General features: G+C 44.5%; 2 protein-coding genes and 1 long non-coding RNA gene across 9 annotated transcripts in view; 1 reads left to right on the forward strand and 2 right to left on the reverse strand.

The window, feature by feature from the left end:
* NF1 (neurofibromin 1) overlaps positions 1-20300 on the forward strand; it is a 70259-nt gene extending 49959 nt beyond the window's left edge. For 5 of the 6 annotated variants that reach the window (XM_062615682.1, XM_062615685.1, XM_062615683.1 and 2 more), the window contains 22 exons: positions 5452-5884; positions 6107-6447; positions 7164-7366; positions 8080-8273; positions 8546-8686; positions 8914-9193; positions 10293-10507; positions 10709-10770; positions 10888-11002; positions 11844-11945; positions 12872-13012; positions 13329-13455; positions 13607-13738; positions 14271-14406; positions 15098-15255; positions 16151-16273; positions 16958-17085; positions 17779-17879; positions 18707-18849; positions 19265-19311; positions 19435-19651; positions 20009-20300. In XM_062615682.1, the coding sequence (XP_062471666.1) occupies positions 5452-5884; positions 6107-6447; positions 7164-7366; positions 8080-8273; positions 8546-8686; positions 8914-9193; positions 10293-10507; positions 10709-10770; positions 10888-11002; positions 11844-11945; positions 12872-13012; positions 13329-13455; positions 13607-13738; positions 14271-14406; positions 15098-15255; positions 16151-16273; positions 16958-17085; positions 17779-17879; positions 18707-18849; positions 19265-19311; positions 19435-19651; positions 20009-20151 (3682 nt within the window). In that variant the 3' untranslated portion in view covers positions 20152-20300. The remainder of the gene's footprint in view (positions 1-5451; positions 5885-6106; positions 6448-7163; positions 7367-8079; positions 8274-8545; positions 8687-8913; positions 9194-10292; positions 10508-10708; positions 10771-10887; positions 11003-11843; positions 11946-12871; positions 13013-13328; positions 13456-13606; positions 13739-14270; positions 14407-15097; positions 15256-16150; positions 16274-16957; positions 17086-17778; positions 17880-18706; positions 18850-19264; positions 19312-19434; positions 19652-20008) is intronic. The other variant, XM_062615687.1, reaches the window with a different exon arrangement.
* On the reverse strand, positions 1109-4898 carry EVI2A (ecotropic viral integration site 2A). Of its 2 annotated transcripts, XM_062615718.1 has the most exons (3): positions 4651-4898; positions 4305-4409; positions 1109-2540 (listed from the first exon to the last, which is right to left on the reverse strand). In XM_062615718.1, exon 3 carries the CDS (start codon positions 2522-2524, stop codon positions 1760-1762), a length of 765 nt encoding a protein of 254 aa, XP_062471702.1. In that variant the 5' UTR covers positions 2525-2540; positions 4305-4409; positions 4651-4898; the 3' UTR covers positions 1109-1759. The 2 variants fall into 2 exon arrangements, with proteins under 2 accessions (XP_062471702.1, XP_062471701.1); XM_062615717.1 differs by lacking the exon at positions 4305-4409 and having other exon boundaries at positions 4651-4895.
* LOC134162161 (uncharacterized) lies at positions 5084-14346 on the reverse strand. The gene is made up of 2 exons (XR_009964226.1): positions 14248-14346; positions 5084-5294 (listed from the first exon to the last, which is right to left on the reverse strand). It is a non-coding gene; the product is annotated as an uncharacterized LOC134162161 (long non-coding RNA).
* Positions 20301-23162: the final 2862 nt, after the last annotated feature.

Genomic DNA, 23162 nt, shown 5'->3' on the forward strand with positions numbered 1-23162 from the left:
TCTTTATCTCATCCCCATTCTTGTCAACCCTCACTGTCTCCACCGATCTTTTGCCACAGCTCCCACCCTGCTGAAAGTTCTTTCTCCTTCCTCTTTTTCCTTCCTTCCACTGATGTGATTGTGATTCTTGCTTTTTTTGTCTGCTTTTCTCATGACCCTGCTGATTTATCCCTGTAATCTGCTGCCTACGAGCATCTTACTGCATGCAGTGTCTCACTCTTACAGACCCTTCCCTTTCAGTTCCATACTGGCCTGGCTTTGAGCAGTTTTACACCAAGTTAGATTCTCACATTTGCTATCTCAGATGCTTTTTTTAGTACATGCACAGCCTCTGCTGTTGCCCCCTGTGCTTGTGGTCATTCTGGGGAAGGAGAAGGTGACTGCAATGCAGCATCCCCCTGCACTGCCCTTCAGCTTTGCTTCTGTCACCAGTGTGAGATATTCCTCGGTTCATCTCCTTTAAGTACTAGTTGTCATCACTGATCTGTCACAGTTTGATCTCATTCTTTTCCTGGCCTTTCCCATCATGTTTAAAACTGACATAATCCCCTGTCCTCTGGCTTCTCCGTTGCTTTTTACTTGCCCTTTCAGCCACTTTTAGAGGTGATGTCATGGAGTAGGAACTGGGGACTCAGTGTTTTGTCCTGAATCATCCAACCACCTCTTGTGTCAAAGATGCTTGGTACAGCTGCACAGGATGCTTGGTGCTTCACCATCGTGTGCTGTTAGCACATGTAACCAAGGTACAACAGGTCTCCTTTGATCCAGGGGGCAGCCTGTGGAAAGCCTCTCATCTTTCCTTAAATCAACAGAGCCCTGCTGTAGTGGGAGCAGACTCAGCCCTCCCCAGATGTGAGGAAGTGGAGTCTCTGAGAGTTAAGAAACAAGAAGTTGTGGTGGGTTTGAAGACACTTTTGGTGTGTTGTAATCGGTTGTATTGGGACAGACTGGAGTGTGTGTCTGTGGTGCAAGGCATGCCACAGCCACTCGTCAGGGGAGAGAGACCGTTAGTGACCTTCAGCAAGTGGTAGAGGAATATAATATTCCAAACTGCTTTGTCTGATGCGTATTTGGAGTATTTTGACTTAGAGAAACAGTATCACGTGAGTTATTTAAAAATGGATGTTGCTGGTTTATTGCAGATAACAAATTGAAATCATTATCATATTCTAACATATATAATACAAATGCCCTGTCTTCTCACACAAACTCAACACAATAAATATGATTCATGTCTCCATCTGGTTCGAAAGCAATTAAGCTGGTTTCAGAAGTTCTTGATGGAAAAACCTGAAAGGGCATTTGGAGAGGGACTAGTTCCTGGTGCAGTTATTGCATCAGTAGTGACTGAATTACAGCTTTCTGGAAAAAGCAGCTTGGTTTTACCACGTACACCTCATAGTGCGCTGCATTCATCACACTACCAGGCCTTCCCTTTCTTTTCCCAGTGACCTTTGAGAATGGGCAGGCTTCTGTTCTTTTTTGTTTGATTCCCTTCAGCCCCTATCACCATGAGTTCTGGTCACAGGAGTAAAGCTGGTCTTGACTCTGGTTTATAGAAAGCTATTTAACACAGTCTTATTCCCTTCTAGATCTCCAAGTTGCTGCAGCATTCCCACTATGGTAGATGGAAAACCCTAAGATCTGAATTCAGCTTTCTTGTGTTAAAATTCATGTTACTTAAAAGTTAAGTTTCTACCTTATATTAATGATGTCAAAAAGGCAAGAGACAATTTTGTTTTTTTTCCTTGAGTATGAATTAAATCTCAACCACAAAATTGGTAAAAATGGGTTTGTGTGACTTCAGTGGCTCTTTGCTTCCCTGCTTCTTGTCTGCTTCTTTAGAGAATTTCTTGGTAGTTTCACCTTCAGTTTCCCTTGGGATTGCGGTGTCTCTCCCTGGTATCAAGTCCTGCATTACCAAGTCAGCTCCAGTTGTCTCCTTCATCCTCTGCCATGTCCCTGCAGCCATTGGCCACAAGCTGTTGGTCGCCAGGATGTCGCCGTTGCTCCTGGGCCTGCGTTTTCCCTGCTGAGCTTTCTTGAGATAAGACATTTTGTTGGCTATCACAACTGTGGACAGGAATAAGAAGGTGCAGATGAGCACGAGCACAGCTATTACAATGAAGCAGATCATTATGAGAGACTTGCTGTCTTCACAGGTTTCATTTGTCCCTGTACTCTTGGGTTTGCTGGAATTCCTGGGTCCTCCAGTGGCAGAAGTTGCCACTGCAGTGCTGGCAGGGGAGGATGTGAGATTTTGGGCCATTGTGGAGGATAAGGATTGCACGGTCCCTGTCTGCATTTCCAGAGTAGTTGTTTTGCTGCTGAAGTTGATGCTCAGAGGAGAATCTTTATTGGCTTCGGTTATGTTCTGGCTTCCACTTACATTTTGGCTGGTAGGATTCCAGGTTTCATTTATAACCCTTGGATAATTGGTGTGGTTTGCACTTGTTTGCAGACACAAAGCAAAGATTATCAGGACAGGGAAGGCAAAGTGTGATTTGCTGTGTCTGGTCTTCATCTTCCTGTTTAGTCACCTGCAAAAGTACAAATGATGGGATTTGTTTAGCAAGGGCTGGTTCTCAGAGGTTTGAGTTGGGCTCCTCGGGGAATAGCAGGCAGCAGCCTTTTAGTTAGAAAAACGTGTAACAACCACATTTGTAGTGGATGCAGGGGGTTGAGGGCAGGTACTTGGTACTCTGAAAGAACTGGTTGTCAAGAGCTTCTGACAGTTTGAGGTTTATAGAGAATATATGAGGATTGAAAAAGAACATGGACCCAAGCGCAAGGGGAAGTGTTCCCCACTGCCTGCTCTGTGATGTAGAGGCAGACTCTGTAGTTCCCCCTCTTTAGTAGTTCCTCCTCTTTAAAGCTGGCCATACTACAGATTGAGGTCCATCACTTCTGCTTTTACACAGCCAAATGAGAAACCCATGTGCAGGTTACAGATGGCTGCTGCTGTCTGCACCCACCTGGGTGTGGGAAAGGTAGCCATGCATGTAAAGATGGTCAAGTGAAAAACCTCAGTCTGAAATGTTCTTGTAACTGCTTTCTTTGTTCTTAGCACAGGTGTCAGGAGTGTTTCACAGAAATCTTTGGTCTCTCATTTTTCTGCGTTATTGTACAAAAGGCTATTTTATCACAAACGCTCTTCTCCTTTTTCTCACAGCCGTGCTGCAGATTGTGACATTTTCTGTGAAACGCCTGAGATTGATGCAAATGGTATTACCAGTAGCATGTTCTGTCTCACATTTGTGCAGTGATCAAATCTGTACCGGTTGAGCTTGTCTGAAGGGCAGGAAACTGAGCTTTAGGTCAGCCTGATACTAAGTTGATAACCTCAGCTTTGATACCAAGTTTGATAACCTCAAAATGACAGTGACAGATCAGAGTAGGAGTGAAGCACTTCACTGCTGCTGCCTCATCCAGTCTGCATGTGTGAGACACTGTCAGAGTTTAAGGCTTATCCCATCCAGTGGCTTTCCCCTGTCTCTATTAACAGAAGAAAACATTTGCTTTGAAAGTCACAGACTGTTTGGTTCAAATATGAACAATGCAGAGAATGACCAGAAGGAACAGTGCTGTTCTTACAAATGCATTTGCTTTTGGAGGTACTGCTTTCCAGGTAACATGTATGTTTGTGGGGTTAGGTCATTCAGAGATATTCCAGACAACACTCACTTCTATGATAGTCAGAAGCTGCCATGCCTGCCAGAGAGCTTGCCCCATTCACTCCCCAAAATCAGAGGGTGAACTTGCCTATCTTGCAAACCCCTGTCCTGCTGATGTCCTCCAGGAGCACGAGAGGTGACATGTCTGGTGTGTGAGCAGGGAACAGCGATGGGTGCCTCTCCTTATGGGACAAAGGAGCAGCAAAAGATAGACGTAACTTTGCAGCTTTCCTGTGACATGCAATTAGACTAATTCTGAGATGAATCCTTATTGCTAAGTTGGAACTAGAAACTGGTTTAGAAATCAGCTGCAGCTCAGGTAGGACTTTTACCTTCATATAGTGAAGGTTCCTTTGACACTGCCTTGTACTGTAATTTTAAAGGAAGAAAGCAAAGCCAGCAACGCCTTTCTTTGGGAACAGAACAACTTTTCACACCAAGCTTCTGTGTGGCCTGCAGAACTGAGCTCCATTTGCCAGTACAGATCTACTCCAACTTGGATGTTACTGCCTGAGAGCTGCAGCTCTGCCTGCTCCCTCGAGGGTACAACAAGTCCAGTGTTAATTGTGGTGTTCAGACCAAATGTGCTTTTCTTAAAAATAATAAACTGATGTTAAAGGCTTCACTTACAATCATGAGAGCAAAGGAACTGCATTAAAGAGCTGCTTTTTCTTTTTTGGTTCATCCCTTTGTGCCTAGGTATGGACAGGGTCATCTGTGAGAGCTCCCTGAAATCTGCAGTAACAACAGAGCCAAGGACCGACTGTCACTGTTCATTCTTTGGAGTCTGATTGTGATTTTAGTACTGATTTAACAGTACTAAAAATACATGAGCCTCCGAATTCAGTTGGAGATATTTGTACAGGGTGTTTCTGAGTCACCTGAACTTCTTTAGAAATACTTCTGCATGCAGTTTTGTACATCTTAGAAACTTCCAAGGGGAACTTACAGTTAGAGAAAGAAAATGTGCACTTACCTTGCCAAGATGTAGTCAAAAGAAGATTGGTGTTTCAGGTATTTAGTCCTTCAACAATAACATTTCTTTGTGTGTGCATTTGCTGTTGGGATGCAAGCGACCATTCACACAGAGCGAGTCAGTTTAGGCAGTGCTGGTATTTTTTAAGCCGATCTGTAACTGAAATTATATGTCATTTAAGTGGAGAGCTAAAACCACAGCGATGACACACTTCCTTTTTGTAACAGCTCTGCCGTGACACGGTAGAGGGGGGAAAACACCAACTTGCCCAGATTAGCTCTCGGAACAACAGGAAGGTGCATGGGAGGGAAGAGAGTCTCTTTGGCAGATAAACATTCTACCTTCACGAAATGCACCTCCTCAGTTACCCTGTGTCCCACTGGTTTACCTGAGGTGTTCCCAAGAGCAGTGTCCCAGCACACTGAAAACTACATCCATGCTGACAGTATTTATTACCTCCTTCTGCGGTCACTTTGCCTTGAAGGAGTGGAGCTCATGCTAGCTTGAAACAGTGGCAGGTATTTGAAGTACCTCAGATGCCCACGAGATGTTGAGTTTGATTTTCAGTTAATCCTTCCTGGTAGACTTTTGTCTGATGTGTTGGCTCTGGAGGCTTGGTTTTGGCTGATGCAGGGTCCAGTCTCCTGAGATTCAAAGAATCATTAAATGAGAACAAAAAGGTTCTTAATATTTTACGTTATGTGAGGTCCTAAGTCAACTTCATGATACTGGTCATTAACCTTGGAGTTAGTGTGAGCCATGGCACGCAAACCCAACCGTGTCTGCCTTGTTCTCTTACAGATTCAAGACTGGTCAGATCAACGGAGATCTGCTGATCTACCATGTGCTGCTGACTCTGAAGCCATACTATGCAAAGCCATATGAGATTGTGGTGGACCTCACTCACGCTGGCCCCAGTAATCGCTTTAAAACAGACTTTCTTTCTAAATGGTTTGTAGTTTTTCCAGGCTTTGCTTATGAAAATGTCTCAGCAGTTTTTATTTATAACTGTAACTCTTGGGTCAGAGAATACACCAAATACCATGAAAGGCTCTTGACAGGTTTGAAAGGAAGCAAAAGGCTTATTTTCATAGACTCTCCAGGGAAACTGGCCGAGCACATAGAACACGACCAGCAGAAACTCCCAGCAGCTACCTTGGCTTTGGAGGAGGATTTGAAAGTATTTCACAATGCTCTCAAACTGGCTCACAAAGACACCAAAGTCTCTATTAAAGTAAGTCCTTCGAATTCTGTTCCTAGTGGATTGATACATTTTCATAAGGATTTGAATAGGATTTTACTGTCTCTTAATTCTCCTCTCCTGTCTTGAGGAGAAAACACAAGTTATTAGTATGCCTCTTTAGGAAGTGTGTGTCTGTAACATCAGAGGTGTCAGACTTTTCTCTCTGCACTGTTAACAGTAGGTGCTAAACCACTTTTCTGTTCTCTTCCTAAGGTTGGGTCGACCGCTGTGCAGGTGACATCAGCAGAACGAACAAGAGTCCTGGGACAAACAGTGTTTCTAAATGACATCTACTACGCCTCTGAGATCGAGGAAATATGTCTCGTGGATGAGAACCAGTTTACACTGACCATTGCCAACCAGGGCACACCGCTCACCTTCATGCATCAGGAGTGTGAAGCCATTGTCAGGTCCATCATTCACATACGGACGCGGTGGGAGCTCTCACAACCAGACTCCATCCCCCAGCACACCAAAATTCGCCCCAAGGATGTCCCTGGGACGCTGCTGAACATCGCGCTGCTCAACCTGGGGAGCTCCGACCCCAGCCTGCGGTACGGACCTTTTACATTAGCATCAAAGTGTGGATCCTTTCTAGGCTTTCCTCAGTGTGGGCAAGTCTGACTTGAACAGAATGATTCCTCTTTCACCACAGCTCCATAAAATGTACATTTAATTTAAGCAAGCTTGTGTTTTCTATAGAGGAAGAAAGGCACGTGCACTGTCAGTTACTGGAGGTGTGTAGGAAGCTCAATTTCTCTTTAAAAGGAGAAATACTTCTGCTTTCCAATATAGGTTTGTTAGGTACATCTGATTTCCATGGTGTTGAACTTGTTAAACACCATGGGAGCTGCCGCTGATAGAGTTGGCTCTCAGTGGTGGCACTAAGCCCTGCCTCTGCCTGCAGGCCATGGTGGTCTCTCCTATTAGCTCAGGTGCACGTGGAAATACATAGAATTTCCTAGAGCTGAATGCTGTTCTGAGAATTCCAGTGCCAGCTCCTTCAAGCACAGTCTTTAACCTTATCAGGAATAGTTTAAAGCAAGTGGAGGAGTAATTTCTTTTGTCTCTTCAAGGCAAATGTTTTTGTCTCTGAGTCTTAACTAGTGCAGGGAAAGAAGTTCAGGATTTAAATGTAATCTCTTGCATAGCAGTAGTGCTGTGAGTTGTCAAATGTCAGTTTTATCACTGTGGTGCCTTGGTGTAATGCATGTGTTTTAATATATATCCAAGAAAACTCTTACAAGTCACGTTGCTTGCTTTGTTACAGGTCTGCTGCCTATAATCTTCTATGTGCCTTAACATGTACCTTTAATTTAAAGATTGAGGGCCAGTTACTGGAAACGTCAGGACTGTGTATTCCTGCCAACAACACACTATTTATTGTATCTATTAGTAAGACTCTTGCAGCTAACGAACCCCACCTCACCTTAGAGTTCTTGGAAGAGTGCATTTCTGGATTCAGCAAGTCTAGTAAGTACCTCCAGTATTCCTTATGCATTGCAACTTCGAAATGAACATGAAAACCAGTTCCACTGCATAACTCCTTTGTTTGGGGGCTCAAGTTCATTCAGAGAGATCACAGTCCAGGTTATTAGTTTCGTATCGCTGTTGATAGCTCTGCACAGTGAGTACTTTGGCCAGGTCTCTGTTACTAATTCATCAGAAGTAGATTATTGCAGAATGAGAACCAAAATTTGATAGTGAAGGTTTGAACTCTAGAATATACACAGAAGAGTTACAGGGCTCTTTAGTCCTGTCAAGATCAATCTCTTCAGGTTGACTGTATCTCTCAGTTGGACATCTGGTTCTGTTGCACTGCTTATTACTGGAAAAAAAGGATGGCAAAGTACAGCTCTGCCTTTACTGTTGGAAGCTGTTTGGAATACATTCTCAAGATTAAAAAGAGATTATCTTAAATACTCCTGCCTAATCCTGAATGTTCACATCTTTGTCACGTCTATTAGTAAGAGATTAAATGTCAGCATCTCCTTGCCAGATTGCGACCAGTGTTTCTTGGATGTCGTTAACAGAGTGTTTCTTTCTGAAGCTGCTCTGCTTGCCCGGTGTTATTTGCTCAATTCTGACAGTGATTATTTTGGACAATAAAACCGAGAGGAAAAGTGCTCACAAATAATTGTTTGCTTATAAATAGAGACCAGTGTTGATTCTGTGCTTTACTGCAGGTATTGAACTGAAGCACCTCTGTCTGGAGTACATGACTCCCTGGCTGTCCAACCTGGTGCGGTTCTGCAAACACAACGATGATGCCAAGCGCCAGCGGGTCACGGCCATTCTTGATAAGCTCATAACGATGACAATAAACGAGAAGCAGATGTACCCTTCCATCCAGGCCAAGATATGGGGAAGTCTTGGACAGGTACACGTTCTGCATAACCTGTTGCATTGTTAATAAAAGTAATACAAACTGAATTTCAGTTTCTCTGCAGTTCTGTAGCATTGTGATCTGGAGTAAAAGTTGGTAGAGCTTTACACCTCTAAAATACACAGTAGGCTTTTCTCCCGAAGGATAACAGACCACTGTGGTTGTTATGCATCTTAAAAAGGAATGATTGCTGATTTAACAGGCTGTTTACTGTGGAAAAAGGAAGTTAATCTGACTGAACAAACAGAATTTACCGTCTCTAACAGATAACGGATCTCCTGGATGTCGTGCTGGACAGCTTTATCAAGACCAGTGCCACAGGGGGCTTAGGCTCCATAAAGGCTGAGGTTATGGCAGACACGGCTGTAGCACTTGCTTCAGGAAATGTAAAGCTGGTTTCAAGCAAAGTGAGTTCCCCTTTTGCCTTGATCTCCTTTTATATAATAACTTAATCTTATATAATGATGTGATAGAGAGAAGCTTTCTGGTGACTCAGTACAGGCAGTAATGCAAAGAACATGATAAAACTGGTTCCAAGCAATAGGATAATCCCAATATTAAGTTGTAATGGGGTTTACTGAAATTCAAGCTGTGCTTCTCCTTTAAGTGAAACAAAACTGTTCCATGTTTTCAGGTGATTGGGAGGATGTGTAAAATAATCGACAAGACTTGTCTGTCTCCGACTCCTACCCTGGAGCAGCACCTGATGTGGGATGACATTGCTATTCTAGCACGCTACATGCTGATGCTCTCCTTCAACAATTCTCTGGATGTGGCAGCACATCTCCCCTACCTCTTCCACGTGGTCACCTTGTTGGTGGCCACTGGTCCCCTTTCTCTCAGAGCTTCCACTCATGGTCTCGTCATCAACATCATTCATTCTCTCTGCACTTGTTCCCAGCTTCACTTCAGTGGTAAGGGTTTCCAGTTAAGCCAAATGCTCCTTCGTTTGTTTGAGAAATTTTGGAGTTGTCTTTGCACTGTTCTGAGAGTGTGAAAATCCCGTGTTGTGGTTCAGCTCGCTGAGGGTTTGATCTCCAACAAACGAGTTTGGTGTTAGAACTGTCTGGTTTAGAGCAGGTGCATAATGTGAGTTGTTTGTATAACAGGCTTTAGAAAAAAGAAAGTACCAGCAAGATCCTGTGATGCAGAGAAAGGAGAAAATAAGGTCTGTGCTAAAAGCAGCTGATGTGCATCTTTTGAGTGGTTGCATAATGTGGTAACAAAAATAACAATTACATAAGGGAATTGTGAAACTATACTGTTAAGACAGGTATTTTGCATGCTGCTCTTTTAGCAGTCCTATAATAATTGGTGTAAGCAGATAAGTAGCTGTCACTTCTTACCACAGAGTGTAAAACTAGGGAGGAAAAAGTCAAAGTTTATGTAATCTTTTTATGATCTGAAAGCTCATTGTATATCTATATATATTGACAGTGAGTGTGTGAATACACATATGTATATGTATATGTATATGAAAAGAAAAGCTCTGATTTGATGCAGAGAGAGAAGGGCAACCCTTCCTGTTCAGTGGATGAATTGGAAGTGCACTGAAATGAACTGGAAGTTCAGAGCTGTAAAAGTACTCAGTGCTGGGAGCAAGGCTGTCATTTTCCTCTGAGTTAAGTGGCTTCTTCAGTGCCAGAGCCAAAAGCAGCATTTGATTGCAGCTTGAACTTACAGCAGGGTTGGGATTTCAGAGCAGGAGCTCTCCAGGTTCCCATTTTATGAATCAGTGTGAGAAGTCTCACAGAGCCACATCTTTAAAGAAGCTTCCTTCAACCTGTTTTTAGAATACACCATCCCAGTGGCTGGCTTCAGCAGTCTGTGCAGCAGACCAAGGTGGTTGTGGGATACTCTGGGGGAAATAGCAAAGAAAAGAATGATGGAATATGCAGAGTGACCTATAGGATGATTATCTGCTTTGGTGTTCATGGGAGGGTGAGCTGCGGTGTTTGAAACACGGGTTGAATTTCAGTGCTTTAGATCTAATACTGAACATTCCTTCCTCAGAGGAGACCAAGCAAGTTTTAAGGCTGAGCTTGACTGAGTTCTCTCTGCCCAAGTTCTATTTGCTGTTTGGAATCAGCAAAGTGAAGTCGGCCGCGGTCATCGCATTCCGCTCCAGCTACCGAGACAGGTCCTTCTCTCCTGGCTCCTATGAAAGGGAGACTTTTGCCCTGACCTCGTTGGAAACTGTTACTGAGGCACTGCTGGAGATCATGGAGGTACGTGGGTCAAAGCAAATAACCCCTGAGAGCCAGTGGCACTGCGTGTGCTTCCTGCAGGCGAGTGGTGTAGGGGTGCTCTTCCCAGCATGTGGTAAGGGATATTGAAGTACTTGGTGTGTGAGAACTGCTCTGACTGCACAGTCTGAATTTTAAAACCACTTAATGTTACACATATTCAATCAATATAATTCTTTTCAGGCATGTATGAGGGATATTCCAACATGCAAGTGGCTGGACCAGTGGACTGAACTAGCTCAAAAGTATGTGACAGCTCTAAGACCATAACCCCTGCCTGCCTGAGTGCACACCTAAAATTGTCAGGTCCTCCTTACGCAGCCTGGCTGCTGTCTCTCCATTAATGCTCTGTTTCCTCACAGGTTTGCATTCCAGTACAATCCATCCCTGCAGCCGAGAGCACTTGTTGTCTTTGGCTGCATAAGTAAGCGTGTATCTCATGGACAAATAAAGCAAATAATCCGAATTCTTAGCAAGGTATGTGAGTCTGTGTCTGTTTTCCTACATGACTCCTAAATAGCTATTTTAGCTATTTTTAGCTTTATCTTCCCATCAAGTACAGAACTCGGTATAATTTGAGGATAAATATATTTTCCCAAGCCTGTTTTATGGAACTGACTGGTTGGAAATGCACTTCGTGTAGGCCATGCACTTCATTTTAGATCAATTTGGTGGCAGTAAGTTTTGTCACTGCTGTGGCTCCTAAAGTAACAGCGGCTGTCAGTTTTGAGTTTGTGATCTGAGATGATGAGATGGATGGAGAAGCTGCTATTTAAATAAATGAGGAATGTTCTGTTAAGGCATTTGGCTGCATGCACATGATTCACAACTTCCTTGTTTTTAAAGGCAGTTAATAACCTAATGTATTATAAATAAATGCAATAAAGAGCAGGACAGTCACTTAAGAAAACTCTGAGCAGACTGCCTCGCTTCGTGCTGGTGCTCCATGTTCCCTGAAGGAGGCTGCATTCCGTAGCACGGACACCCTGTGCTAAATGTGTTTCCTTTAAGCATTTTTTGAAGTTTATGTCCATAAAACTCAAATTGAGCAGCATCTGCACTGTAGAAGAGAGGCTCTGTAATCCTTGCACCCTTACTTTCTCAACACACGCTGTGCAGTTGCTTTCAGCAGTGCCTGTATCACTTCTGTGTAAATCTCCATTTGGAAAAGGTCTTGAGAGTTGCTTTAAAATGAGCTCAAGCTTTGTAAGCTCATTGAGAGTAACAATTATTTAGAGCTTTGATCCTCTTTTTACAAAGCAGAATCTAATTATGGGTTTATTTTTAATTACTTTTTCTCTTTTCCCTCTGCACAAAGGGACTCGAGAGCTGTTTAAAAGGGCCTGATAATTACAATAGCCAAGTTCTGATAGAAGCTACGGTTATAGCCCTCACCAAGCTGCAGCCTCTTCTTAACAAGGTAAAAAACTGGGTACATTTCGTGTACCTGGGTACACGAAAATTAGCAGAGAACACAGTTTGTAAATGAAAACCACAATTATGGGTATAATCTTAACAAAATAAGTGAATGCTGGGGCCTCTGAAGTTCACACTTCACTGCTATGACTCATGCCCAAATGCTGCAGATGGGCAGTGTCAGATGTTTCCATGTGGGACCTGTGAGATGACTTTAAAAACACCTCAGCCTGAGCTGTTCTGCTCCATCAGCCACAGCACTGATGGAGCACAGGCTGCCAGCGGCTGTCTGAAGGTTCTCAGCCTTGGCTCTCAGTGTTTGCCAGTACAGGCCTGTCAGGGCATGGCTTGCAGTAAATGTCACCCTGCTCTGATTTGCTGCTAACTTGGCCATCTGGATGGGGCTTTCAAGTTCATGATATGAGTGGTATTCCAGTAACAAAGAGCCTCAGGCACCTACTATTAGTACATAAACCTTGTTCCTAGAAAAATCTGCTGCCTGAGACCCCAAGGTCTGCATTCCTCCTGTGTGCTTTTTGATCTGGAGTAGAAATTGCCTGGCCAGTTTTGTGTGCAGAGTTGCAATCCATTTTCAACATGTGCTTTCAATCTGAGGACAGGTTTTTGTTCAGTCAGGTGTGAGGCATGGTGTGTCGGACGTGTTGTGAGCAAGGGAAGGGGTACCAGAGAGAAGAAATGGCTTAGGGGGAAATAAAAGGCTTGAAATTAGTTCATGTTCTACTATTCACCTGTTAAGTGCATGAAGATGACAGGTTCACATGACCATCTGTGTGTTGGAGTGGATGTGGTTGAGGACAGGACTGGCTCCAGGAAGGGTTGTAATGATGTCCAAACCCGTGTGTCAGTCCCATTTGTCTTTCATTTACAGGAACTGACTTGACAATCGTGGCTTTCTCTCTTTCCCTCCAGGACTCGCCGATGCACAAGGCCCTCTTCTGGGTAGCCATGGCAGTGCTGCAGCTGGATGAAGTAAACCTGTACTCAGCAGGTACAGCCCTACTTGAGCAGAATCTGCACACCCTGGACAGCCTTCGAGTATTCAACGACAAGGTGAGCTGTTAGCAACCAGCTCTGACTGACACAGGGTTTGTGTGGGCAGTTACATCTGTTAATACAAGAAAAGCCCACAGCTCCTTGTCCTCCTAGACACTGGGTAAGCAGCTAAAACTGCATTAGGGATTGTCTCACTTGGGTAATACCAACTGAGATGTATGTAATTGTGTTCTGAACTGGAACAGCAATGTACAGATGTGTTCAAAGGTGTGTTTGGTATTTCAGTGTAAGCTCTTAAAATTACTCTGTCACTTGTAAAAAGAACACCTGGAGCTATCATGAGCAGCTCTTGGGTTTTCTTTTTCCTGGACAGAGCCCGGAAGAGGTGTTCATGGAGATCAGGAGACCCCTGGAGTGGCACTGCAAGCAGATGGACCATTTTGTTGGCCTGAATTTCAACTCCAACTTCAACTTTGCACTAGTGGGACACCTCCTGAAGGGTAAGAACACATCTTACATCTGGTGGAGTTGTGCTTCCTTACTTACTCTTCATGTGAAGTGTCCTGAGAACATGCTAATGAACATACTAATGCTTCTTAAATATGCACTGAACATTAAATACGGTATTTGGTTTTTAACCCCATTTCCTAGGGTACAGGCACCCTTCTCCTACCACTGTAGCAAGAACTGTGAGGATTTTACACACACTACTAGCTCTGGTTAACAAGCACAGGAACTGTGACAAGTTTGAGGTGAACACCCAGAGCGTGGCTTACCTGGCAGGTAAAGTCAGACAAACCAACGTTGTTCTCAGTTTGTGCTGACTGCAAATGAACGGATTCTTGTGGGAATTCTTGTGGGTTTGGGTTGATAAAATGGTACCAACGTGAAGGACACTTGTAAGTGGGGGTGGCCGAGGGGCTGGGCTAGGCTGGGGTGCATCAAAGACAGAGTTTGGGGGTTGAAGGCTTCACCCACAGGGGAGCGGCTGTGCAGCAGTGGAAACCCTTCAGGGAGGCTGAAGGTTTCTGGGTTTAAGCCCTGCAGTGTGTGCCTTACGGTGATCCAGTTCCTAGTGATCTACGAGCAGAAACTGTGACCATGGGGGGCAAGTGTTTAAGTCCTGCAACTGTGACTGGATGGGGATGAGCATTCTTTTTAAATGACTTGCTTTGAATCAGAACAAAGACGACCACTGGGATGTAAGCCCACGGCACTGCAGTGCACACAGGAGAAGTGTGAAGTGGGTGGAATGCTGCTTACCTTCAGCGTTGCCTCTGTGCAAAACTTACCTTGGCTTTCTTTGGCGTTTTAGCTTTGCTGACAGTGTCTGAGGAAGTTCGAAGTCGCTGCAGCCTGAAGCACAGGAAGTCTCTCTTGTTGACGGACGTTTCAATGGAGAATGTTCCCATGGATACCTACCCCATCCATCACAGTGACACTAGCTATAGGTTGGTTGTCTGACTTTTAGATATTTCACACGCATTTCAATGTCTGTTTCCTTTAATAAATCACCCAAAGGTAACCTGTGTTCTGTTAAAAACTCAGTCACAGAGAAATGTGGGTATCAAAATTCATACAGGTTTAATTCTGAGGTCTGTATCGCAGAGCTTAACTGCTTTGGAGGTTGTTAAACTCTTTGCTAACATCTTTCTACAAGACCTAATTTCATCTCATTTATATTTTAGAAGGAAGTTTCGTTTGTCCTTCTATAAGTAGTCACTTTATCCTTGTCATTGGAAAATCTCAACACCTTAGAGCCTGTCTATCTGCAGCACAGATATAAGCTGAGAAACCCACCTCAAAGTGATGGGGAGAGCCAGTTTCTCTCAATGGGGAGCACTTTACTCAGTGTCTCTCTTCTCAGCATCCAGTTTCGTCTTGCCTTGTAGGCTGATTTGCTTGTGTTCTTTTCATTGCTTTATTGTTTATCTCTTCAGCATTACATCCGTATCAGATTGTTAGCCTTCACTAGTCACTTTTGCAAGCAAAGTAGTTACTATTTCTTTGTATGTGTTTTGGGGAGATTAACCTGCTAGGAAAGATGGGTTTAATACAGGATAGTTTGGCTATTTGAACAATTTATGCCTAAATATGCACAGTTTTAAAGATTTTCTTAATTGAATTTCTCTGCACTTTCAGGACACTAAAGGAAAACCAGCCCTGGTCATCACCAAAGGGGTCAGACAGACACCTGGCTGCCAGTTACCCGACAGTGGGACAGATAAGCCCTCGAACACGAAAATCCATGAGTTTGGATATGGGGCAGCCGTCACAAGCGAACACTAAAAAGCTTCTAGGTTATTCACATAACTAATTCACTCCTTTGTCTGCAGAGTACCCCAGGGAGTGTTACTGGCGAGACGTTATACTTGTATTTGTTCTGACTTTAAATGCTTATTCCCTATACAGAGGAATGTATGCAGTTCCTACAAAGTATGATTACAGAACACTGTACAGTTAGAGAGGACTAACTCGGGTCTTTTGATCACAAAGGGGGGAAGCAAAAGTGACACTCAAAATATGTGGAGGAAAAAGGGAAAAAAGGAAGAAAAAGAGATACTCCAGACACTAAAGATTCATAGTGCCAGTGTTCTGCCACCAGCCCTCTTTCACCAAAGCCAAGAAGCCGAATACCTTAGCTTAGCTGCTGAGTTGAGTTCTCTGTCTTGTGCTAGAAGAGAGGGTCCCAAAACATTTTAGAAGTTTTGTAAGCAATCTGATTTTTATTCATGGCCTCTCAGTGCATCCTGTTTACAAGCAAAGCCTCAGTGTCAGAGAAACAAGATGAGTTGCTTGGTGTAACTTGTGGGTACCCTTTACATTCCGTGGTGTACGTGGATGAAGAGGAGAGTTATTTCATTATGATCCTGTTACTGCTTCCTTTTCAGTAGTCACATTTTGGCATGTTTATTGGATGTGATGTGGTGACCAGGAAACCATAGCATGCCCCAGCATACATCTCTGAGTAAACTGCATGCTTCCCTCATACATACTGTGAAGCATTTTGGAACCTGTGATGGAGAGCGGCATGGTGTGATCGTATTTTCTTTACCATCCCTGAAAATGGTGAAAACGTCCCCAGATTCCTGTCAATGCGTTGTAGATAGGAGAGTAGCGTGGCCAGAAAATCAGGAAAAGTTAGAATATGGATCTAGGTTTAATGTTTTTAATTGCCTGATAAATTGTTTTTAGGTACAAGGAAAAGTTTTGACCATTTGATATCGGACACAAAGGCTCCTAAAAGGCAAGACATGGAATCTGGAATCACAACGCCTCCCAAAATGAGGAGAGTAGCCGAAAATGATTATGAAATGGGTGAGAAACAGGACTAACATTTTCAGAATAATACTAATTATAAATGCTTTGTATGCACATACAAAGAATTATTTCTAAATTCAGTGTTTATTTGCCTAGGACACTACAAGGTAAGGGAGAAATATCTGTCTCAGCAGTGGCTTCTGGAGAGCAAAGTCTTCCTATCATTAGCAACTGAGGTTTGAATTGGAGTTGCTCAGTTTGTAGCTGTAAAGCTGCACGTACAGGAGTGGACTGAAATAAACCAAATCTGGCTTTTTCTGAGCTAACAAACCCAAGCTGCAAATTCCTGCAGGAGATGGAACATGACCTAATGCCTCGAATGCCTCTCTTCATCGTCTCCCACATCTGCTTCCTGTGCCCCCACCCCCAATTGCAATGCAAGACCAGGGTTCTGCTCTCGTGTCTGATGGCAGTCTGCTGCCAGAGCCAGAACGTGGGACTTGCCACCCCTGGGCCTGTATTTCACTGATGAGGAAATTGGGGTTATTGTTGACCATTGATAACACATCCCATGGAACGGTCCAGTGCTGCCGGCATTCCAGCGTAGCTGTTGCTTTCCTACCTTACGAATGCTGGTGACCTCAGAGTTTGCATATGACCGAGTTTGTTGTGCAAGAGCTGGTTCTGGTTTGGTTGGGGTTGCTTTTGCTTTGGATGAGTTGCTCTTTTTTTATCTGGCAGAAACCCAGAGAATATCACCACAGCAGCACCCGCATCTCCGAAAGGTTTCTGTGTCCGAGTCAAATGTCCTGCTTGATGAAGAAGTCCTGACTGACCCCAAAATACAAGCGCTGCTGCTTACGGTTCTTGTAAGGTTTCTTTCTGTCTATTCCCTGTTATTTTCTGAGACTGTTGCGTTATGCGTGCTCCTTGCAGGGTTTCCAGCTTCACATGGATCAGCATCCCTGTGATGTGCAGGTCGATTCTTTTGATCCAGCTTTCTAGGAATCACTGTTAGAAATGTGTTTAAATGCTCCTCGAGAGCAGGTACTGAATTTTCATTATTCCACCTTGCTTTGTAGAACTTGTCCAACAATTGTCGCTTTTTCCCTGGCAGATTATTATCACAGAGTAATTTTATATGATAAAATGATAGCAGTACATTATACTTCTAAAGTCAAGAAGTGCAAGCTGTTGGAATCCCAGCGTAATTCAGTTTTTCAGTGATTAACTGTTAATAGAGGTACAGTATGATGGTGCTTTCTACAGCTGGACCAATCCAGTCGCCATTCCTGAGGTAATTCAGACAGATTCAGTTGCCTGCTTTTGACAAAAAACAACTAGCTAAATATTTATCAAAATAGAAGCTATTGCCAGCTGGTTTTATTTCCCACATAGACACAAAATGACTCGGTTCCATGTCCAGAGAGAACACAAATGAATCTTTTGTAATGCTGCTTTCTGCTATTCAGAAATCTTAAAACCTTAAACTACAACAACAAAGCCTGTGTAGAACTACTCAGATTGCAAGTGTGCTCATTTAATCCTTTTCCTTGTAACAGGCGACATTAGTGAAGTACACTACTGATGAGTTTGACCAGCGGATTCTGTACGAGTATTTAGCAGAAGCCAGCGTCGTCTTCCCAAAGGTCTTTCCTGTTGTGTAGGTATCCAACACTGTTCATGGGGACTCTCGACTTGGCCCTTCCTTTAAAAGGTCTGCACCAGGACAAGCTTGTATGAAGGACTCATCTGTCCGTGGCTTGCTGGGACAAGTGTCCATAGCAATTTGAGAATCATCCTTCTCCCCTGTGTTAAACTAATCCAGTGTTCTTCCTGGACCAGGCCTCCTCAGGTACTGCTCCTGGTGCTTCACCGCAGCCACACTCAGGTTTTGTACTTAGCACTCCACGTGCCAGTCAAAACTGATTCAAAGCCAGGTCAGGACACTCTGGTATTTCTTCAGATACCTGTTAAAAGTAGTATTTGCTGGAGTCAGTCTGCGTAAGAGGAACCCAACCGTCGGGACTTCAGAGGAGGAGACTTAAAGCTGACCTGAGCATGATGTAAAAATCATGCTGCTATTTTCTGCCTTTATAAATGGGTAAAGCACATACAAGTTGTGTGAGTTATTGAAACCACAGTTATAAGTAAGTGGCATTTGTATTAACAGAGCCCAGGGAAGGAACACTGCCACGGGGTGAAAAAGCTGCTTTGAAACTGCAGCTCTGAAATGTTCCCAAATCCAGTGAATTGGGTTTTGGTTGAAAATAATGAAACTCTTTGCAATGTAAAGTGTAAGGTGAATGCTTCAGTGGGGCACAGTTTGAGCGCAGCCCTTTGGCAGCATTACACTGAACACGCGTAGGAATTGCATTGTACTTCTGAAGTCACCGAGGTTTTGAAAATCCCACCTTAGCTGAAGTCATTTGGGAACTGCGGCTGGTTTGTGTTTAATGAACAACATAAACTGCTTCTCTTTTCCTTCAGGCACAATTTACTGGATTCCAAGATCAATACCCTCCTATCGCTGTGCCAGGATCCAAACTTGCTGAATCCAATCCATGGGATCGTTCAGAGCGTTGTCTACCATGAAGAGTCGCCGCCCCAGTACCAAACTTCTTACCTACAGAGTAAATACCTTTCCTTGGGTTTAAAAGCAGCCATATCTGAAGTTAGATTTACTACTGACAGTGGTTTAGAACTGCAGCCCTAAATAGAGCACTCAGTCAGTCTTGTGTGGCATCTTGCCAATGTCATATTCTCGTAAACAGAAGAGTTTACATATTACAGACCCTGCTGCTGTGAATATTAAAGCTGCTCCCTGCTATTGTGCACTAAAATTCAAAGCCCTACACCAGCTGTGTGTGTCAAAAGAAGCTGAAAGTCAGTATTGTGTCTGCTAAGCAATTTGAAGGAATACAGACCAGGAGTGGGGGTAAATGATGAGTTTCAGTTTAACCCTGTAAGGCTGGGCAATTCCATAGTTTCTGGTTGTTTTCTGTCAGTTGAGAACTGTGTGTGGTAACATTTGATTTGTTGTTGTAGGTTTTGGATTTAATGGGTTGTGGAGGTTTGCTGGCCCCTTCTCTAAGGTAAGAGCAGTACATTCCCTGCAAGTTTCTGTATGGAGTACACTGGTGCTCCGGGAAGGATGCAGATCACAGAATTTCTAGAGAAAAGAACTAGTCTCTTTCTTCTTGCCCCACCGTGCACAGCAAACACAAATCCCAGACTACGCTGAGCTCATAGTGAAGTTTCTTGATGCCTTGATTGACACGTATTTGCCTGGAATCGATGAGGAAACCAGTGAAGAATCTCTCCTGACGCCCACCTCTCCGTATCCCCCGGCAGTGCAGAGCCAGCTGAGCATCACTGCTAACCTCAACCTTTCCAATTCCATGACCTCGCTTGCAACCTCCCAGCACTCCCCAGGTCAGTGGCTGTTCCGGTCCATCTTGAATTCACTGCTTTTGTAGCCACTCGGCCTCGTTGTTTCTTTGGAGGGGTTTATGCATCAAAACTCATTGCGTTCCTGAATCAAATGAATATTAAACTGTTCACTGAGCTATTAATTACACTGATATTTCAGATGTTGGGTTTATCCAGCACAAAAGTTGTCTTCCAGGTCGTTACACATAGCCAATGCCCTGCTTAGAATGAACCTCCATGTGTCACCATGGCGGAATTTGGTGGCATCTGGGCTGCACTGTCCCACTTGGTCCAGGCTGTTGGTCCCCTCTGGGGCTGCAGGATGCAGTGAGCTTAACCCCAGTCCTTGTGTTTCCCCAGGGATCGACAAGGAGAACGTGGAGCTGTCGCCCACCGCCGGGCACGCCAACAGTGGGAGGATGCGCCACGGCTCCGCGAGCCAAGTGCAGAAGCAGCGCAGCGCGGGCAGCTTCAAGCGGCACAGCATCAAAAAGATCGTGTGATTGCTCCTCTCTGACCCCCATAACTTTCTGTCTGGAGACTGACGCACGCGGGCCCTCGCAGGGGCCCTCACCGGTTGCAATGCTGCACTTAACTTTTCCAGTTCCCATCCTGTCAGCCGTGTTGCCAGATGATCAACTCCTGAGACATTGCCTGAGTTTTAATGCCTTCATTTCCTCCCTTCTGTGTCTGGTTTCAGTCAGTGTTTCAGAACCGCTCCTGTAGATCCTGACGGACTTTGCAGCCGAAGGAGGTGTGGAGTTCTTTAACACTGCAGATCCGTGTCGTGTCCAAACTCGAAAGCCATTGCCTGTAGAGAGTTCTACCTTGCTTCTGTTGTCTGCCTTGGTTGCCTCTCTTCTAGAGGGACGTGTTCGTCCTTAACCCTGTTTGCACACGTTTCAAGGTGGTGGCTTTATGAGCCAGAGGAAGTTCCTGTAATCCTGGTTTTAATTCAAACCTGTAAGATTTTTAGCTGTGGACTTTTTTTTACCATACTTTAAAAGGAACTTAGGATAGCTGCAGTGCAATGAGCTTAACCATCGTGGTGGCTTAGGTTAAATTCCTGGTAAACAGCAATAAATTTGAGAGAAGGAGGCCACATGAGTCTCTTCCATTCCCCACCCCATAGCTGCACATGCCTGGACTGTGTATGGACCAGACTGGACACGCTGGCTTTCTTCCAAAGCAGATTTTTTTGCTTGTCGTGGTTTAAGCCCAGCCGTAACTCAGAACCACGCGGCCGCTCTCTCATTCCTCCTCTCGCTCCCCCCTGCTCTTGAAGGGATGGGGAGGAGAATGGAAAGAATGTAACTCCCACGGGTTGAGATAAGAACAGTCCAGTAATTAAGGTATAACACAAATCACTGCTGCTACCGCCAATAGTAGTAATGATAAGGGAAATAACAAGGGAAGAGAATACAACCGCTCACCACCCAGCCTGACTGAGCAGTGATCTAACCCTTCCGGGTAACTGCCCCCAGTTTATATAGCAGGCATGACGTGCTGTGGAATACTTCTTTGGCTAGTTTGGGTCAGGTGTCCTGTCCCTGCTTCCTCCCAGCTTCCCTTCCTCCCTGGCAGAGCATGAGACTCACAAAGTCCTTGGTCAGGGTAAACATCACTGAGCAGCCACTAAAAACATCGGTGTTATCAGCGCTGTTCCCAGGCTGAAAGTCAAAACCACAGCACTGCACCAGCTACTAAGAAGGAGAAAAAATGACTGCTACTGCTGAACCCAGGACATTGCTATACTTGAACTGCACTAAACAGGTTGTATAGTGGAAAGAAACCATCGAGAACTGACCATAATGCTGTCATTGTAGCAGTCTTGAATACTTACTGCTTCTTTCTTCCATTTAGCATCTACTTTAGTTTTGCCCTTCCTTTGAGGAATTCCTGGCAGCATAACCCGTGGGGTGCGTGGGGAATTAAACCTCGAGCTCTGGGAGATGGCGCTTGGCAAAGCTGCTTCCATGCTGCCCGGGCAGCGCTGTAAAACCAGCAATGTTTGCTTAAGGTACATGAATTTAAAGCCAGCCGATGCCGTGTGGAGCGCAGGTTACGTCTGAATGTCTGCAGTGCAATTTCTGGTGTTAGTCCAGGCATCTGCAGCCAAACCCATCTCACAGAACTCCCCTGGGCTTTCAGTTCATGAGGGTTCGTGCTCGGAGGTGACACAGAACTGAAGCTGCTGTCGCTGTGAAGCACTTGTCAGCTCAGTCGTGCGTCGCGGTGGACGGCTGTGAACGTGCTGCTATGTCAGTGAGGTGTCAGGCGCAGCGCTGGGTGCTGCGCCTGCTCAAATGTGCTGGGTGCTGATCTTGGGGTGAGCAGGAATCCTGGCCAAGGGCCCATCCATCAGCTGGGTGCTCGCTGGAGGGCTCTGCATCTCCTGCTAAAGAACAGCTGAACTCCCCAGTGCCAGAGCCCTGGTTTATGTTAGGTCTGCAAGTGGCTTCAAAGGAAAACAAAAGCATATCCAGTAGCTGCAGTAAAACCCTCCAGTGCAATTTCCTTAGTGGCTTTCAGTAAATCAAACTCCACAGCTAAATTATTAGAGAATGGTACAAGTAAGTGTTGAGACTTTATTGCTATCGCACATAATTCACATGTATCCACACAGTAACGATGTAACATGTATGTAAATAAAAATACCTTTATTGTATTGATTCCTAACATAACAATTTAATTTCTTTAATTTGTTTACAGTCCTGGAAAAACTCTGAACACAAACTTCATATGCAAATAGTTTGCCAAAACAAGAGGAAAGCTTAGAATCAGCAGTCTTGGAATAGAGGCACTGGGAAAGGCGAAGGCTCGTGCAGTCAACCAAACCTCTTTATTCCTGGTGGTAGGAATGTGGTTCCTGAGCTGCCGTGGGACTGTGAAAGGGGTTGTGAGGCCAGAGCTGAGCGCAGGAGTAGAGCAGTGGCTGGGGCTGTGTCTGGAGCTGCTGTGCACAGACAGCTCCGGGAGTCACTGATGTAAAAGCTGTTCTCATCTCAGACGTCACGTTGCAAAGAGCCACCTTCGGCATCGCTGCCAGCGAGTGCTTGTTAGTTCGAACTGAGCTCATTCCAGCCCTTTCTGCCGTGCTGAAGACACTGAATTGTGGAAGCCTGAAGGTTTGTGGGTAGGAGGGAAAAAGAATCTCTTGTAATTTGCTGGTAAAAAAACCATAGTTTTCACTTTTCTCCTACAAGCAGATTCTCTGTAAACAGAAACAGTAATTCCAGGGAACAACCAAAGGGGTTTTGTTTGACTGGGAGCATGCGAGAGCACCTCTGTCAACGTTTTTGCATTGCCTCTATTAAGAGAGTCCCTAAATTAATGCATTGTTTGAAACACACAGAATGTGAAACCAAAATGGACAGCGATTGCAGTTACCTTTCCTGTGAGAACTATTCCAGGCTCCCAGTCCCTGCTGAAAAGAACCTGGTATCTTCATAAAGGAAGTCAACAAAACTGAATTCATCCTGTTTCCTGGAAGGAGGGGGAGTCATGTCTTCAG

Source organism: Pezoporus occidentalis, unplaced genomic scaffold, assembly GCF_034315485.1.
Source record: "Pezoporus occidentalis ecotype Australia unplaced genomic scaffold, CSIRO_AGI_Poc_V1 ctg183, whole genome shotgun sequence".
Lineage (NCBI taxonomy): Eukaryota > Metazoa > Chordata > Aves > Psittaciformes > Psittacidae > Pezoporus > Pezoporus occidentalis.

Bases quoted from the DNA above. Each gene is read 5' to 3' on its own strand.
- EVI2A (XM_062615718.1), bottom strand. From the start codon at position 2,524: ATGAAGACCAGACACAGCAAATCACACTTTGCCTTCCCTGTCCTGATA.